We start from the raw sequence: 19,026 nt of genomic DNA on the forward strand, positions 1-19,026 counted from the left end.
GAGACAGAAAGCAGAACCATACAGAACACCACTGGCTGTGAGACCCTGAGCAACACTGAACTAACCCTCTTTGAGCCTCAGTTTCTTCATCTATAAAATGGGGAAAACACGTAGCAAGGCAGTGTGATACAGAGCACCAGCTCTGGGGTCACAGGGCTTGGGTTCAAATCCTACCTCAGTTTCTTGCTACCTGTGTGATTTGGGGTAGGTCATTTAGTTTCCTCAGTTTCCTCCTCTGTAAAATGAGGGCTGGATGGTCATGAAGGTCCCATCTATAATCCTATGATCCTACTGGCACCACCTACTACCCACTTCACCAGATGGTTGGAAGGAAAATACTTTCTAAACCACTGGGACTTACAGCTTATCCTATCAATTAACAAACATTTATTAAGCACCTACTGTATTCTAGACACCGAGGATACACTCAACAAGTGTTTATTAAGCACTTACTGTGTGCCAGACACTGCAGATAATCAACATTTACTAAGCACCTACTGTGTGCCAAACTTTGTGCTAAGGCACAAGGGATACAAAGACAGATATGCCAGTCCCCGCCCCTCAAAAAGCGTAAGTGTAACCGGGGAAGACGCTCTGTGCATATGTAGGTGTATATAACAGATACGAGGGGTAGGGGGAAGGAGGGCGCTGGCAGCTGCGGGATCAGGGAGGCTTCGTGCAGAGTGTTCCTGGAGCTGAGCACTGAAGGAAATGAGGCCAGTGAAATCAGACCTTCCAAAGCCCTCCGGGCTGAGGATTCGCCCACCTAACGCCAACCTCCAAGACTCGACCCTCCCTGCCCTTCCCACGCTAGATAACCCCACCCAGGACCTGACCTAATGGAGAAGAGTCAGGCCCCTGTTTGGACACAAGACGTGTTCCCACCCCCCCAGTCTACTGCCCCGCGTGTGCTAACCGGACCCAGGATGGGTTGGGGTAAGCGAGGGTAGGGAATGAGGAAGGAGAGACTAGGTGTGTCTACAGCCCCGGGGCAGGACCTGAGGGGGCTGCCAGGCAGGCTTTGCTGGGCAGACACTCGGGGAAGTCGGTTTACTTGGTGCCTGAGGGTAGCAGGTTGGAAGTCGGGGGCCCTGGGTGCGTGGAGTCCGACGGCCGGCCCACCAAACCTCGGCGGAGGTTGGAGAGCTGAGCTGGCCAGCTCCGCGCGAGCTCCTGGCAGCCCCCGGGAATCTTCAGGGAGGCTTGCTCGCTCAGGAGCTCCAGGGACCAGGGCTTCCAGACGGGCAGTACTGAGACCCTAGGAACACGTCCCTTTTTCCGCCTCTGGGCAATGCGCGGAAGGGGTGAGCAGTCCAGGGTCTGGCGGAAGGTGCCTGGGCTGCTAGTGAGTGAGAGCAGCTGCTGAGGTTGCCGGTATCCGGCAAGCACTCTGCTCCCCCAACCCCGACTTCCTGGAGCTTTCTAGAAGTAAGGGGGGATGGGAGGAGAGAGATAGTCTCCGACCTCCCCGATGACCCCAACTCCCCTATTTAGGATACCGCCGATCCCTTAGTTCCAAAGATGGGCGCATCAGGATTGGGGGAGAGCCCTAGGGTGGTTGCCTGGGGAGCTGGCGTTAGGGGGTGAGGCTGGGGGAGCTTCCATGCTCCCTCCCCTTCCCCACTCTCACCCCACCAGGACATCTCAGGTGTAGCTTTGCTTCTTGACCTCCATTTTTTTTTTTTTTTTTAGAAGCCAGGGCTGGCACCCATTAGGGGTGGGGACTTAGAGCTGAGGACCAACTCCTTCCCCTCACGAAGGAGGCCCCTTAAGTGATTTGCCCAGGGTCACAAGGGTAATGAGTGATGAGGCAGAGATTCGAACCCAGGTCCCCTGACCCCAGGCACCTTTTCTCTACTGTTCTGCTCCTCCCCAAAGGCAGGGTTCAAGCCGATCCAGGGCAGAGTGGTTCAGCTGAAGGAAGCCTGGACCTGGCAAGAGTTCCTCAACTCAAACCCCACTCTGCCACTTGCTCTGTGTGTGAGGACAATTAGACTAAATGTCCCAGAAGGCCTCTTCCACCTCTGATTCCATGGTCCTTGTGAAACCACTTAGGATGTCAGCCTGGGCCATGCGGCTGAAATCACCAGGCAGACAGAGTCAGAGTTAGGCTGGGGACTGGTCTCAGGCAGGGTGAGGTTGAGGTTTGGGGCTGTGCTTAAGGCTAGTGTTGAATTGGGGTCAGAGTTAGGGTTGGGAGAAAGGGGCAGGAGGTGCGATGCTCCAGCCAACCCTTCCAGCTAACATTCTTCGCTCCCAATCTCAGGCCCCCCCCACATTCCATTCAGGTGGCCTGGAACTCAGATCCCAGGACTAAGGACAGGTCTGGGTGCCTCCTTTCCTCATCTATTCCCACCCAACCCTGTGCAAGTAGTCTCAAGCTTTAGGTCTCTGGAGAGAGAGGTCTCTCCTCTCCATGCTTAATGCTGGGACCGTGACATTCCTCTACCCAACACCCCAAATTCTACAGCCAAGTGGTGTAGGGGCTGGTGCACTGGACCTGGAGGCAGGAAGAACTGAGTTAAATCCTGCCTCAGACACTGACTAGCTGTGACTCTGGGCAAGTCCCTTAACCTCTGTCTGCCTCAGTTTCCTCATTTGTAAAATGTCGATAATAATAGCCCCTACCTCCCAGGGTTGTTGTGAGGATCAAATGAGCTAACATGTGTAAACTTTAAAGTGTTATATAAATGCCAGCTCCTCTTATTATTATCATTATCATCAATCAGCATCATTATATATTCCCCAGTTATGGTATGGGGTTAGAATGAGACACTGGAGGTTAAAGACCACCTGGGGTAAAAATAATAATAACGGACATTTCCAGAACACTTACCATGTCATTTTTCCTCTCAACAATTCTGTCACTCACATTTTACAGAAGGGGAAACTGAGGCTCAAAATGTTACGTGACAGCTAGGGAGTGTCTGAGGAAGGATTCCTAACTCCGAGGCCAGTGCTCTGTCCCTTACCCCAGGGTGCCTAGGCTCTGTTCATTACTTTTTTCTGTGGGCTCTGCACGAATTCTATATATTTTGGTGGCACTTAGCTCATGGGTCTCAGCCCAGAAAAGAATGGCCAAGTCCTGGGCTTTGCTGGGCAGCAGATATCAGGGATGGGGGGTGGGGAGGGGGAATAGTGCAGGATTTACCCCTGGAGATATTTTAGCCCACTGCCCTCATTTTATAAAGGGGGAAACTGAGGCCTGGAGAGAAGGGATTTGTCCAAGGTCAAACAGGTAGTAAATGACATGGATGGGACTCCAGCCCAAGGCCTCCAGCCTGGCGGGTGGGGGTGGGGAGGAGCAGCTGGTCTCTGGGCCTGGCAGCTCAGAGGTTTAAGGCTCAGGAATGAAAGTCTCCTAGGAATGCTGGCCCTAGGAATGCTAGCCAGGCAGGGATGCCTGGCATGACCACTCCCTCACACCCAGGCAGGGGGGAGGGGGAGGAGGGGGGAGACACAAAGCTAGTGGGGGAAGGGGCACCTCCTAGAAAGAAAAGGAAGTAGGGATACAGCTGCCCAGTGGGTCCCTTCCAGGAGAGATTAGCACAGCAATGAACACGTGCAGCATTTTCTCACTGGCTTGTATTCTTGCATTCAGGGTGCCTCTGTCCCCAAAGCTAGGGAAGGGTCCCTCTCTTCTGCCTTGTCTGAAGGCTTTGGGAAGGACAGGAAGGGAAAGGTTGCCCCAGTGAGTTTCCCTTGGCTCTCTCTGCCTCAGCCCTACTCTATCGCCCGGTCTCAATGTGAGCAGTGTGGGACAATGCTTAGAACGCCAGCATGGGGCAGGGTAGGAGGAGGTCCAGGACATCTGAGTTCCTCATTCCCTACTTTTCAGCTCCTCTGAACCCAGTGCCTGCCCATAACAGGAAGAAAGGATTTCTCTCCCTAGTTCACCCCCCTCCCCCCACCCTTTTCTGCTAGAGCTGGAAAGAACCCTTGGGTATCATCTAGTCATGCCCTCATTTCACAGAGAGGAAAACTGAGGCCCAGGGAGGGAAATGACTTGCCCAGGCTAGTGAAGTAGCACAGCCAAGATCTGAACCCAGGTCTTTTGACTCCAAATCCAGTGGGTTTTTCCCACTGGGTGCGTGTAAACATCGGCTCCCGATTACAGAGGCAAACACACCCTGACTAAAATGGTCTCACTTGGGGTGGAGCCTATGGGATCCAGGAAACAAAACCAGCTCCATCCTTGCCTCTCACCAAATCCCCTGACAAGCAGCCCCACCCTCATGGGTACTTCCTTCCTGGCAGCTGAGAGATGGGCTAAACGACCCCTGGGGGTCTCTGTGGGCCCGAGGAGTTCTGGGAAGCCCTGGCCTATCCTCAGAGGCAGCCTGGTGGGGCAGCGTGGTAAGGGGTGAAGAAGGCAGGAGAGATAGAATCAATCTGGCCCAAACTCTGGGGTCAGGAAGTAACTGATAGACAGACAGACAGACAGACAGACAGACAGACAGAGAGACAGACTTCTGCTCCCTGGGTTCAGGATGGGAGTTTGTGAGGAGAAGAACCAAGGTTTCAGAGCGACAGGGAGATGAGGAGGCAGAGGAGAGACCCCCTGAGAATCCCAGGATCTGAAAGCTGGAAAGTACCCCATCCTTTCACAGAGGATGAGACAATGACCCCGGAGAATCCCTGCCCCGGACCCAGGCTCATGCCCTTCTGTCTACCTTTCCAAACAAGAGACACCAAAGCAGGGTGGGTCCCTCAGTGCTGACGGAGCCCAAGTTCTGGATGCTGGGAAGATGACCGAGTGTCCAGGTCCTCTCAGTCACCGGGCTGGCCCAAAGCTGCTCTGAGGTTTCCGGCCACTCCATCCCACATCCCCTCGGTTCCCATCCCTCCTAACATTCCAGCTTGGGATGGGCATGGGGGAGAGAGAAGAAGACAAGGAAAGACTTGGGGGACGTAACTTCAAGTATCTGAAGGGCCCTCACATGGAAGAGAGATTAGCCTGGCTCTGCTTGATTCCTTCAGGGCAGAAGTAGGAGCCCTGGAGGAGGAAAGATGCAGAAAGACAGATTCCCTTCAATGAAAAGACAGGTTTCCTAACAATGAAATTGTCCAGGACTGAATGGGCTACCTTGGTAATCAGTAGTAAGGTTCCCATCACTGGATCCTGTCAAATGCTCACTGGATGCCCACAGAGCAGGGGTCTTTTAGAAGAGATTCCTTCGTGGGGGTGGGAACTTTGAGAGCCTGACACCCTCAGATCCCAAGGCCCTTAGTGGCAATGATAGTAATAATAATAATAATAAAAGCTGGCATTCCTGTAGCGCTCCAAAGTTTGCAAAGACACTGACGTATGATTTTAGATTTAGGAACCGTCTAGTTCAGCCTGCTCATTTTGTAGATGAGGAAACTGAGGAAAAGAGGTTAAGAGACTTGCCTAAGATCACATGGGCAGCAGGTGATATAGGCAACATTTGAACCCCGGTCCTCTGGTTCTCAACGGCTCCTGCTACTGTAGGGCACCCACAGGATTTCTTCTGAACCCCACAACAACCCTTTGAGGCAGGGCCTGCAAGATTCAGCAACTCACTTTCTGTTCTCCCACCCCATGCTCCTCTCCTCTTCCTCCTGCTCCCCGCCCCCTCCTCTCCTCTTCCTCCTGCTCCCCGCCCCCCCCTTCCTCGGGGCACCCAGGCTGCTTAATGAGAGTGACAAAAGACCCTTCATCGAGGAGGCTGAGCGCCTGCGGATGCAGCACAAGAAAGACCATCCCGACTACAAATACCAGCCCCGGCGCAGGAAGAACGGGAAGGCGACCTCGGGGGAGGGGGAGGCTCCCGGCGAGGGAGAGCCTGGAGGGGCGGCCGCCATCCAGGCGCACTACAAGAACTCCCACCTGGACCACCGGCACCCCGGCGAGGGCTCCCCCATGTCCGACGGGAACCCAGAGCACTCCTCAGGTGAGGGCTGGACAGGAGGGCAGGTGATACGCTGGAGGGGCACCGTGGGGGCCAGGGGGCACCGTGGCACTGCGGGGTTGTGACAACGAGAATGACCCCCGCCAAGGCAGGGAGGCGGGGCCCAGGAGCCTGAAGGGCGTGGTCCGATTGGCCTTTCTTGGGGGAGGGGAAAGGAGGAAGGAGCCAGGTCCTGCGCTCACCTGGCCTGGCTTCCCGAGGGGTGCCAGCCTGCTCAGGTAGACCGGGCTCCTTGGGGAGCTCAGCGGCGCTGTCATTCTTCTGGGGAAGGAGGAATCAGGGGTGGCCGACACGGAGTTGGGGGGAAGATGCGATCCATGGGGGGTGGCCCGGAAAGCCCAGGCGGGGACCGAAGGATGGGGCTGTGCGACAGACAGGAGGACATAGTTTCTGATCTCGATGAACCCCAGATTTGATGGGGAAACATCCCCCTTAGGGAGTTCTTGGTATGACGAGGGGGACACAGTCCGTGCCCCTAGGGAGCCCAGGTCTGAGGAGGGAGACCAGTGTCAGAAAGGTGCTACCGCACAGCTGTGCCCACCCCCCAGCTTCTCAGTCTCTTGGACAACCCGGGGGATGTCATCTGTGTGCGGGGCCCTCCTCCTCAGCAGGAGGTTCTAACGGAATCCAAGACAAAGGGAGACTGCAGTCCCATCCCAGAAGGCTGAGACACGTGCTGAGGTGTTCCCAGTTAGCTAGGAGAGGCTCGATGCTCTTGGGGGGAAAGTCATCCCAATAAAAGAGACACAGGATGCGCCTGGCTTTAAAAACGCCCTGGGGATTTATCTGCTCCCCTCTGTCCCTGATGGGCTCCCCAAGTGGCCTGGAATGGAGAGCTCGAAGGTTACTTGCTTGGGGACCACCTACTCCCAGTTTTACAGATGAGAAAACTGATTCCCAAAGAGGGAAGTGATGTGTGCAAGATGATAAGGAGCAGAGGCAGAATTCGAACTCAGGACTGCAAACTCCAAAGCGAATTTCCCTTTCCTTATACCCTGTGTCCTTCCTAAAAAGGGCCCAACCAGCTTCTCTGAAGCTGGCTTGGGAACCTCCCTAATTGCTATTAAAAGAGGTGGGCAAAGTGGCTGAGCCAGAAACATCCACAAGACCATAAACAAGGTTGTGCTGACAAAAGGCAGACCTCAGTTCAAGGAGAAAAGACCCGCTCAGCCAGTGTTCCTCATTCTCAGCTTGTGCTGGAGAGACAGATAGAGACAGAGACAGAGATGGAGACAGAGAGGAAAGAAAGACAGAGACACAGAGACACAGAGGAGACAGAAAGACAGAGAGAAGAGATGGAGAGATGGAGAGAGAGAGAGAGAGAGGGAGAGAGAGAGAGAGAAAGACAGAGAGAGACAGAGAGAGAGAGACAGAGAGAAAGAGAGAGAGAGAGAGAGAGAAAGAATGAGTTGGCCCCAGCCTTCAAGCCCATGAAACACCTGGAGACAGTCTACAATGGAGCCCCTGGTTATGCAGTGAGCCTGACTCTTGTAAGTACCTTAGGAAAACTGGCCCTCCTTATAAGCTCAGCAGACTTCTTGGAGGAGGCAGTTCTAAGCAGGGGCTCGAAGGAGGGGAAGGATGTAGCTCTCAAGGCAAAGAGGGAGGAGGAAAGGCAGAAAAGGGAATCATTTGAGCAAGGTTCCTCCCAGGAGCAAGCCTGGCAGGGGCAGAGCCACCTGAGTGGAGGGAGGGTCTGTGGAGGAGAAGAAAATCTCAGAGGAGATAAAATGAATTCAAGTCCACTGTGGCCAGGCTTTGAATGTTGGACATAAAGAATCAGTGGGTAGAATTCGGTGCGCATTTATTGAACACCGACTGTGTGTAGGGCTCTTTGCTCCCAACTGGGGATTCAAAAGCGGAAAAAGCCCACAGAGGTGGTGCCAGCCTTCAGGAACCTACTTCTACTCTACTTGGGGAGGGAGACACAAACAGAGAAATCTAACTTGAGGTAGGGTGTGAGAAGAGTACAGGAGAGATTCAGACAAAGTGCTCTAGGAAAACTCGAGGAAGGAGACCACTTTCTAGACAAGGACGTTCCAGCCAGTCAGGCAATCAGTAGGTTCATTGACTGACTGATTGAATTTCTAGCCAGGAAGTTATGGGGGCTTCAAGTGTACTCCTTCCTAAGCCGTGAGTTCTGTTCAGCTATGGAATGTGAGGTGCTGGTAAATGTTTAACAACTGGCTCTCTGGGGAAAATAAACTCATAGGGCACACATTTAAATTTAGTCTATGAAATTACCATTTTCTCCCTCACTTTCTTAAGTCTAGACAATCCACAAAACAATAAATCGAGCCCAACTTTGTAGCATTTGTGGATTTCCAATGTGTAAATGCTCACTCTGAAGATTTAACAATCAGCTTGCCGCTCAAACCCCAGCACACTCCTGGTAGTGAGTACCTCTTCACTAGTGATCATGAAGGGACCTCTGAGGTTATTGAGCTCAACTCTCTCATTTTACAGGCCAATCAAGAAACATTTATTGAGCACCCACTAGGTGCAGGGCCCTCAGAGGAAACAAAAATTAGATAAGAATGATCCCTGGAATATGATCCAAGGAATCACTGCTTATGTGTGGAAACACATGTGGAAACAGGTGTGGAAACTAAGGCCCAGAGGCAAAGTGAGAGGCCCAGGGTCTGGCAGGCAGTAAGTAGCATGAGTGAGATTAGAATTTCTGAGGCAGTGCACTATACCAGAAAGTGGACAAATCCTGGCTCTGCCATTTACCAGCTATGGGTGAGTCACTGGGTCTCAGTTTCCCCATCTGTAAAATGAGAGGGGCTAAACTAGAGGACCTCTGAGGTCCTCTTCCAGCTCTGAAGCGATGGTCCCCTAGGAGTTCATGGAGCGATGAGTAGTACCTGGCACAAGACTTCTTAGGGGAAGTCTTCATTCCACCAAAAGAACAAACCATCAGACTTAATTTAGATTGAACTAACTCAATGGAATGCAACAAGCCTTTACTGAACACCAGCTGTTTGCCCGGCAATGTGCTGAGCACCAGGACATGAAGACAGGGTCCAGTCCCTGGCCTGTCGTCCCAGAAGTCTTAGTGCGAATGGAAGCTTCCAGATTTCTGCAGAGGGGGTTTATAGCAACAGAAACAGGAGCCTGAGTTGTTCCTTGAGTCAATCAGTCAACGAGCAGTTATTAAAAGCCTACTGTATCCAGGGCCCTGGGACTACAAAGGCAAAAATCCCTGTGCTCAAGGATCTGATGCTTTAATGTGGAGAGACAGGAGGGCGGAGTGGGGAAGAGCCCGCTGTCTTCTCCCATTAGAGTGTAAGCTCCTTGAGGGCAGGGATTGTCAGACTTATTTCTTTGCATCCAAAGGTTTAGCACAGTAGGTGCTTAATAAATGCTTATTAATGGCTTGCTTGATTGGGGGATGGTGTAAGGAAAGGCACAAAAACAGGAGAAGACTGAGGTGAATGGAGGGTGGAGAGTGGTCTGCCAAGCACCCAGTATTTATTAAGTGCTTCCTGTATGCCTCTGGCCTCACCAAGGGAGGGTACAGAGATAGACTGGCTGGAGCCAGACTGAGATGGGCCTTGGCGTTTAGCGTCAGGTCCACAGGCCATGGGGAGCCACGCGCGATCAGAGTGGTGCCTGAGAAGGTCACTCAAGCCTGGAAGGATGGATGGATGGACAGGACACGGGACAGGCTGTAGGCAGGGAGCTCTTAGGAGGTCATCACACACAGAGGCCAGCAGGAGGAGAGACAGAGCAGGGGATACCATCCTGTGAGGTCAGCTGTTCAAGGATTACCGCTGCCGTTTGGCTGAGGAGGAAACTGAGGCTCACAGAAAAGTGACCTGGAAGCATCAGAGCCAAGACAAATACATGTTTTCTGGTCCATCAGTCTGTCAATCAACAAGCATTTATTAATCACCTACTGTGGGACAGGCATTGAACTAGGTGCCAGGGATACTAAAAAAAAAAAAAATCATCCCTGCCCTCTTACTAGCCAGCCCAGGAAGATGACGTGTACATAGTATCGTTACACCAAAACACAGGCCAGATAAATACAAGGTGACTTTAGAGGAAAGATCGAGCATCTCGGAGGGTCAGGCAAGGCTTCAGGTAGAACAGCTATGTCTTGAAGAAAGAGGAGGATTCTCCGAACTCAAGATGAGGAGGGAGGGCATTCCAGGCATGAGGGACAGCCAAGGCAAAGGTGTGGAGATGGTAGAAGGAGGGGCCTTGTATGGAGACTAGCAAGCAGGCCAGCTTGGCTGTCCTATAGTGTGCATGGAGGGAAGGATGTGTAGCTCGGGGCCAGGTTGCTGAAGGCTTGCAATGTCAGAGGAGTTTGCCTGGAATCCCAGAGGTACCAGGCTCCTGAACCCTCAGACTCGGTGACTCAGTGTCCCTGTTTTCTCTCTCGTCCCCCCACCCCCCCCACCCTAGGCCAGAGCCACGGACCCCCCACCCCTCCGACCACCCCAAAGACAGAGCTGCAGTCAGGCAAGGCAGACTCGAAGCGGGATGGGCGCTCGCTGGCGGAGAGTGGGAAGCCCCACATCGACTTCGGAGCCATGGACATTGGGGAGATCAGCCACGAGGTGATGTCCAACATGGAGACCTTCGACGTGGCCGAGTTTGACCAGTATCTGCCACCCAATGGACACGCTGGCCACCCCGGTCACGTGGGGGGCTACGCCACGGCCGGTTACGGGCTGGGCAGTGCCCTGGCCGTGGCCGGCGGACACTCGGCCTGGATCTCCAAGCCGCCCGGGGTGACCCTGCCTGCTGCCTCGCCACCCGGGGTGGATGCCAAGGCCCAGGTGAAGACGGAGGCCTCGGGTCCCCCGGGCCCCCCGCACTATGCAGACCAGCCGTCCACCTCCCAGATCGCTTACACCTCCCTCAGCCTGCCCCACTATGGCTCTGCTTTCCCTTCCATCTCGCGCCCCCAGTTCGACTACTCTGACCACCAGCCCTCGGGACCCTACTACGGCCACTCGGGCCAGGCCTCCGGCCTCTACTCAGCCTTCTCCTACATGGGGCCCTCTCAGCGGCCACTCTACACGGCCATCTCTGACCCCAGCCCCTCAGGGCCTCAGTCCCACAGCCCCACACACTGGGAGCAGCCCGTGTATACGACGCTCTCCAGACCCTAGAAGGGTGCTGGGACCCCACTGCGAGGCCCTTCAGGAGGCCGCCCCCTCCTCCTCAGCCCTCCCCCATCTCGGCCATCAGCCACAGAACAGGTGGGGGCTGTGGAGGCTCTCTCCACCCCTCTCACCTCCCCCGGTCCGGACAAGGCCTTGTCCTCCCAGGACCTCAGTGGGATACTCTCATCTTGGCCTGTTACGGCTTGAGGGGGCACCGCAGCCCAGCCCCTCTTAGGACAGCCCTTCTTCCTTCCTTCCTTCGGGCCTGCAGACTTTGCTCATCTCCGTCGGGGAGGGAGGATACCTGTCCTGGACCCCACGGCCCTAACGTACCAGCCCGATGCTCAGGCTGGCCAAGGACCTGAGGACCTGACCGCACTGACTGAGGTGGCGGTGGGGGGAGGAAGAGACCCTCTGAGGGCCATGTGGGTCAGCCAGGTGTGCAAGGGGACAGAGGGAAGGTTCATGGGGCCTCCCTGCCCCCCCAACTGATTATATATGGAGGAGGCAGCAGAGAGGGCCCTTGGGATAGATTCAGTACCAGCCCCCTCACTGCCTCCTAACCTCCTTCCTTCGACTTTCTTTGCTAAATGAACTGGGGGCTTCACCCCAGACAGTGATGGGGAAAGGAGCCGCCAGGGAGGTGGGGAGAGGATTTAGAAACAACTGATGAGGGGGTGCTGTTAATTGGTCACCCCTGCCCCTCCCACCACGCCTGCCCATCCCATAGCCCCACTCTTTCCCCACAGTACTTCCCACTTTCCTGCCCATGTCCCAGGCCCCTGGATTCCCAGATTGCAGAGGTCAGGCCGCCCTAGCCCCAGACTTTGACTCCCAGTCCCAGGGGAAGGCCAAGGCCCCTGTGGTCTGGCAGCCAGGACCTCCCTAAAGACACCAAAATATCGATATGTACATTCTCCTCCCTCATTCATTGGCCCTATCCACCCGGCCCCCCAGCCCCAACCCCAACCCATGGTGTTTGAAGAAAATATGTAGCTGTGTCTGTCCCCCTGTGCCCAGGTCCCCAGCCCCCCAGTCCACATATAACACATTATTGCCCCTCTCCCCCTATTTATCTCAGTAGCCCCTTGCCTATTCCCCTGCCCAGTCCCTATTAACTCTGCATTAAGCAATCCAGAATAATAAAATTAAAGGTTTCAGTTACTGGCCTCCTGGGCCTGGCCTTAGTCTGTCTCTTGGGAATAAGGTGGGACGGTACGATAGGCAGCCCTTAGATCTTAGACCCACAGGATGGCAGAGTCGGAAGGAAGCTCAGAGGTCTCTGGGAGCCCCTCCTCATGGGCTCCAGGGAAGGGGCGGGGTGTCTACCTCAGGTGGATGCCAAAGTCGATCAACTCCCAGTTGGGGTGGGGATGGGAAAGTGAGGGAGCTGTCCTGAGGGTAGAGATGGACACGTGCACACACTGACACTCACACATGTTCACACACGTGTATTCACACTCCTGTACAATACTCACTCTCACACACATGCACACTCACATATTCACACATATGTTCATGCATACACATGTTCTCTCACACACACACACACACACACACACACACCACTCACATCTCCAGCTATGGGTGAGGTCAGACAGGGCTCTCGTTAGGGGATGCTTTACTGTCCCCCCTCCACCCTACCCGTACCATACGTCCCCTTCTCTCATCCCTGCCCTGTACATAATCTCAGGGTTGGGAGGACCCCACACTATTACTTCCACACCCTTGGGGAGATGACAGAGGGACAGCTTGGTGGGGGAGGGGCAGGAATGCTGCAAAGAATACTGGGAGGTGAGGGGCCGGAGGTTCAAAGGGTCCAGAAGTCTCTGAGCCTATTCACAGAGCTCCAGGATAAAGAGTTCATCAGACTGGGTCCTCAGAAACCCAGCACCCAGCTGCCCTGGATGACTGCAAACCACCTGGCCCCGATGAATTACATCCCAAGGTCGTGGGGGGAATGGAAGATGTGATTACTGAGCCATTGTTAGTGCTATTAAAAGGAGAATGGGAAACACAAGATCGGAGGACAAATGTCCCAATTCATAAACGACCGACTCCTAGATTCACGGGAACAGAGACTTAGAGCTACAAAGGGACCCTCAAAATCACTGAATCCACCCCTCCCCCCATCTGACAGATGAGGAAAATGAGGCTCAGGAATTAAGGGACTTACCGAGGATACATAAGGTTAGTAAGGATCTGAGGTGGGATTCGAACCCAAGTCTTCTGGATGCTAAGTCTAGTGCTCTGTCTACTGGGACACGTTGCCTTTCTATAAGTTTGGTTTAGGGTGGAATCTGACATTTCACAGGAGACAGCACAGTGCCTGGCTCATAGCAGATGCTATAGAAATGCTGGTTATCATCATTCGGTCCAACTTCCCACCAATGCAGGAAGGAAGTCCTTTTACTAAAACCCTGACCAATGCCCATCTGAGTACCTCCAGTGATGAGGAGCTCACTACCTAAAAATCGGCCTGCTCTACAGCTGGGTAGATCTCATTGCTAGGGAGTTGGTCTTCATCCCAAGCTCCTGATTCTGCTCTTTGGGGCCAAGAAGAATTAACCTGACTCCGCTTTCATGAGACATTCCTTCCATGACTTGAAGGGAATGATCATGGCCCCAGGTTTTCCCGGCTAAGTTTCCCAAGATAATCAGTCGTGCCGTAGGGAGTGGGAGAGCCAGAGAGCCAGAATTTAGCTCTGGTACACACATAAAACATGGAGAGAACAGAGGAAGGCCTCTGGCTTGTGGGGTGAACAGTCAATCAATGGTGAATCTATGGAAAAACACAGAAAAGAATCCCTCAGGACAAAAGGGTCTGAAGAGTTGGTGATTTGTCCTGGCACAGACAGAGGTAAGGCAAGTACAAAGCTGGTGAACCGATGACAGCACAGTATGGTGGACAGAATCATAGCTTTGGGTTCAGAAAGACCTGAGTTCAAACTTCAGCCATGCCACTTGCCAGCTGTGTGACCAACAGTCCCTGCCCTCAACAGGCTTGCATTCTACTGGCACAAACAATGACAACACACGGAAGCAAAAACAAACATTTACTCAGTAAATACGAGGTAATTTGGAGGTCCTAGAAGATGGTGGGGAGGGGAATCAGGAAAGGCTTCATAAGTCACTTCTCTAGGGTTTATTTTCCTGATCTATAAAATGGGAGATTATATTATGCATACCGTCTGGAGTTACTATGAGGCGGGCACCAGGGAAAACAGTAAAGAATGAGATAAATGAGAGCAAACCTCATTATTACTAGGATCAAGCCTGCTGTCAACTCCTCCCCCCCACCAAGGTCTCACTTTTTACACAAATTACATCTAGACCATATAACCCTGACTTCTAATCATGTTGCTGACTTTTTGGACCTAACTGTAAGACCTGACATTTCTTCCTGTTAAATCACCATTGGGCAAAAGCAAACAGATCTTTCCAAGTCAACAGACATTTATCAAAAGGTAGTCCAAGCCTTTTGGGATCCTGAGGCTGTAATTTAATCTATCAGCTCCCCCCCCTCCCCCCTTGCCCCTCCAGTCTAGGGTCACCAGGGTATTCAGTAAGCATGTGGGAATTTGGTGCAACTGCTCTGGAAAACAATTTGGAATTATGCAAGACCAGTGACTAAATTAGCCATGCCCTTCCACCTCACCCCTGGGACTAGATGCTAGGAGATTGTTGACTGCAAGTAAAGACCCACGGCTATAAAAATGTTCACCGCAGCATTATTCGTGATAACAAAAACAAAATGTATCTAATAATTGGGGAGGGGATTCTAGCCCATGAATGTAATGGAATATTAGTTTGCAAGGAAGAATTCCAGCCTCAGACACTTGGTAGCTATGGCACCATGGACAAGGCTAGAAGACTTGTAGGAATCCTTCAAAGGGAGGACAGGGAAATTTTTTAAAAACAGCCTACTTAAGGATAGAAATGAATGAATGAATGAATACATGAATGAAGCATTTATTAAGTGCTTACTAGGTGAAAAGCACTGTGCGCAAACAGAAAAGTCAGTCCCTGCCCTGGAGGAGCTTCCATTCTAATGGGGAAGGTTTCAGCGGCAGGTCTGGCAGACTCCTTTCATGGTCCTTCGACAAAACAAATGCTCAGGCATCTTCTTTCACGTCCCAGTCACCCATTAAACCATGTCAGTTTTGAACCATTTGACAACGATGCCAACGTTGAAAGACAAGAAAATTCTGAATTCAATAGTCAGTGTTTGTTCAGAACTCCAAATTAAAGGACACATCCTTCCTTGATTTTCTTTTCTTTTCCTTTTTTTTTTCTTTTGGGCAATGGGGTTAAGTGACTTGCCCAGGATCACACAGCTAGTAAATGTCTGAGGCCAGATTTGAACTCTGGTCCTCTTGTCTCCAGGCCCGGTGCTCTGTGCACCGCACCGTTCGCTGCACCTCCTTCCTTGCTTTTCAACAACTGATAAAACTATTTTCTCCTGGAATTTATTTTGCAAACAGGTTGGTTTGGGTGCACAGTGGGACGTGTCTGTGGCATCAAAACCAAGGAAATACCCACTTGATAAGCAGGTAACCCACACTTTCCAGCCGAGTCAGGGCTCCCTCTTCTACAGGAGAGCCCTTCAAAGCCGGGAAGATGACGATCTCATCTCACTCACTCCCGGTCATCTCTTCTTTGGGATAAACCATCCCAACTGCTTCTCGTAGCAATAATAACTCACGTTTGCCTAACACTTTGTAGTTTACTAAATTTTTGTTCAGTATGGACCCCATAAGAGAAGTACTTCAAATACTGCTATCACCAAATTACAGGGGAGGAAACTGAGGCTCAGTTAGCCTGTTTGCCCAACTGGGACTCACACCAAGGAAGGCTGGCTCAGGGCTCAGCATGTTCCTCCTCCCCTGTTCCATGCTGCCTCCAGGGTAGTTTTCAGACCCTGGCCTCACATCCTCAACCCCTACTCTGTGTTTGGTCCAATTCTGACGCAGGGGCCTGCAGCAAGCTACTGAAGAGGTAGTTTGTGGGTAGCTAGAGCCCCAGGTCTGGAGTCAGGAAAACCTGAACTCAGACCCAGCCTCAGACACTTACTAGCTGTGGGACCCTGGGCAAGTCACTTTACTTCTAGCTGCCTCAGTTTCCTCAACTGTAAAGTGGAGATAATAATAGCACCTACCCAGGGTTGTTGTGACGATCAAATAAGATAATATTTGTATGATGCTTGGCACAATGACTGGCATACAGTAGGCATTTAATAAATGCGTGTTCTCTTCCTATTAAAGAGTTCATTCCAGGTTAGCATAATCCATAAACATTTGAAGCTGGAAGCAATCTTAGGGACAACCTTGCTCAACTACCTTGTTTTGTAGATGAAGAAATCAACCAATTAATGAGCATTTATTAAGCACCTACTATATGCCAGGCACTGTGCTAGAGATACAAAAATGAAACAGACCCTGCCTTCAGGGAGCTTACAATCAGCCAGGGGAAGCAATTCGTAAACAGGTGAGCATATGCAAAATAAACAAGGTAATTTTGTGGCGGGGGGGGGGGGGGGGGCAGCTAAGTGGCCCAGGAGATAGCTCGCTGGACCGAGTCAGGAAGACCTGAGTTCAACTCTGGCCTGATGCTTACTGGCTGTGTGACCCTGCCTCAATTTCCTCTTCTGTAAAAATAAGCTGGAGAAGGAAATGGCAAACCACTCCAGTATCTTTGTTAAGAAAACCCCAAATGGGGTCACGAAGAGTCAAATTGACCAACACAATTTTGCTGGGCACAATACTAGCAACTGGGTAGGGTGGGGAGCTGCAGCTGTTTTATCCAGCTGTCAATCTTCCCATGACAGCTCAAAAAGCATCTGTGTTCTGGAGGCAGCAGCCTGAGACCCACTAAGCTCACTTGGATTAGACTACCTTTAACCCCTCTTCCTGTCTTTTCTAGAAACTTCCCTAGCCCTTCTTTGCACTCTCCTTGACTGACGCGTCATCTCCCTGCCTGTGGCATCAGAAATGAGAATCAATCAGATGTGAATAACAGGCAGAGTGGCATGGATAGAACAATGGAGTTGGGAGTCTGGGGGACCTGGGTACATATCCTGCCATTTCTGATAATTCAACCCCAAGCCAGGTCACTTTCACTTTTTTTCGGTCTCATTTATCTAATCTGTAAAATGGGGATAATAATAGCACCTATCATGAGGATTAAATGAGTTAATGCATATAAAGGTGCTAGAGGACACAGCAGATATGATGATGAGAACCTCCCCCAGCCCTATAAAATCCCCAGCCTTCAGCACCACAGCAAGCCATCCCAGCAAAAGATAAAGGACCCAGGTGAAACACATGCTGGCCAGGGAGTTGAGTGTTGCAGAAACAGGCCCTGTTGGAGGGTTGCCTCTCCCAAGCATTCTCACCAACTTATCCCCACCTTCTTCCTGCTGTGGCTTGAGGACCATAATGGCCAAGGCTCCCTCCCCTTCTCGCAACTGAGACCCCAACGTCTCCTCTGCCCTGAACCTCTCTTCCCACTGTGCCCACTTTTCCATGCTCTTGCCTCCAAGTGAATTTCAGATGCTGGCTTTTCTTGAGTGAAGCCACACTAAAGGATTATCGCTTTACTAACTGCTGACCTTTCGGAGTCTTTTAACCATCTCTTAAGTCTCACACCTGTTGAGCTAAACTGGGGCACTACCTAAATGTACTATCACCTAACCCACATTTATCCATGTGGAAACTGTAACAAACCTAAGACATGCTACATCTCCGGTATTCTGATGACCTACCTAAGAGAACAGGAAAGGGGGCTCCACCACAATGAACCCATGCTGGCTCTAATGATCACTGCTTTCTTTTCTAAGTGCCCAGAAACCATCAGTTCATGAACGTAAACGAGAATCTTCCTGAGTGATCAGTATTAAGTTTGGCAGTCTGCACTTTCTGGAATCCACTTTTTTCCCATTCTTGAAAATCTGAACCTTTGTCCATCCTGAACATTTCAGCATCTCTCTTGGGCTCCATGATTTCTTAGTCACTGACAATCATATTTTCAGTCTTGAAGATGGTATTACACTGTCTTGCTTCACTCTTTGGGGAAAGCACTTTATAAGTCAACAAGTTCAGTAAACAAACGTTTATCAAAGGAATTTGGGTGTTTGTTGGGAAGTGCCCCACTGTGTAAGAACAAAACGTAGCAATTTAAACATTTTGTTTAAATTTGTTCCTTTTTTTTTCTTTTCTTTTTTGGCAATTGAGGTTAAACGACTTGCCCAGGGTCACACAGCTAGTAAGTGTCAAGTGTTTAGTCTGAGGCCACATTTGAGCTCAGGTTCTCCCGACTTCAGGGGAGGTGCTCTATCCACTGCGCCACCTAGCTGCCCCTTAAATTTGTTAAAAGAAAAAAAATTTCTGACAAAGATTCTTGGATCCCAACTAAATTAAATTGTTTCTCATCCGGTGAGATGAGAGCTTGCTAAGGAAGCCAAGAGCCCAAGAATGATGCCTCAGTTTGCTGGCCCGGGAGAGATTGGAGGTGGCACTGGCTGAAAGAGAGGAAAATGGGTAGAACAGACAGGACAAGAATAAGGTAAAGAAGTCAGGCACCACGTAAAGCCAAGTGTGCCCAGGGATGAGGAGGGTAAAGGGTGAGGGTCGAGAAGGGGCTCCAGCTAGGTTCACGTAGAAGAGAAGAGCTGAATGAGTTTCAGGTGGGAGGGTGAAGGGAGTGTGGGCCAAACCACAGAGGATGTGGAAGGACGAGTGTTGACGGTGGCAGGAGATCTATTATCTGAATGGCACCCAGGAAGGGACAAATCCCAAGCCAGGCCAGGAGAGAAACAAGGTTCCCCCAGAAAGTGGTGTAGGGAGGGCAGCAAATACCAGTCCAACTCTCTGCTGGACCCCTGAGGGTTAACCCCCCATCTTCTCCAACCATACCACCCCCCTGCCACCCCAACGCCACCTCCCTTTAATCACATCTGATACTGAGCAGCC

The 19,026-nt window shown here is 51.7% G+C and overlaps 1 protein-coding gene across 1 annotated transcript in view; it reads left to right on the plus strand.

Annotated features, from left to right (window-relative positions):
* SOX10 (SRY-box 10) overlaps positions 1-12,225 on the plus strand; it is a 16,058-nt gene extending 3,833 nt beyond the window's left edge. The window contains exons 3-4 of the mRNA XM_027871119.1: positions 5,650-5,915; positions 10,350-12,225. Coding sequence (XP_027726920.1) covers positions 5,650-5,915; positions 10,350-11,062 — 979 coding nt within the window. The 3' untranslated portion in view covers positions 11,063-12,225. The remainder of the gene's footprint in view (positions 1-5,649; positions 5,916-10,349) is intronic.
* The last annotated feature ends 6,801 nt before the right edge of the window (positions 12,226-19,026 follow it).

This window comes from Vombatus ursinus, unplaced genomic scaffold (assembly GCF_900497805.2).
Source record: "Vombatus ursinus unplaced genomic scaffold, bare-nosed wombat genome assembly UNPS02003292.1, whole genome shotgun sequence".
Classification (NCBI taxonomy): domain Eukaryota; kingdom Metazoa; phylum Chordata; class Mammalia; order Diprotodontia; family Vombatidae; genus Vombatus; species Vombatus ursinus.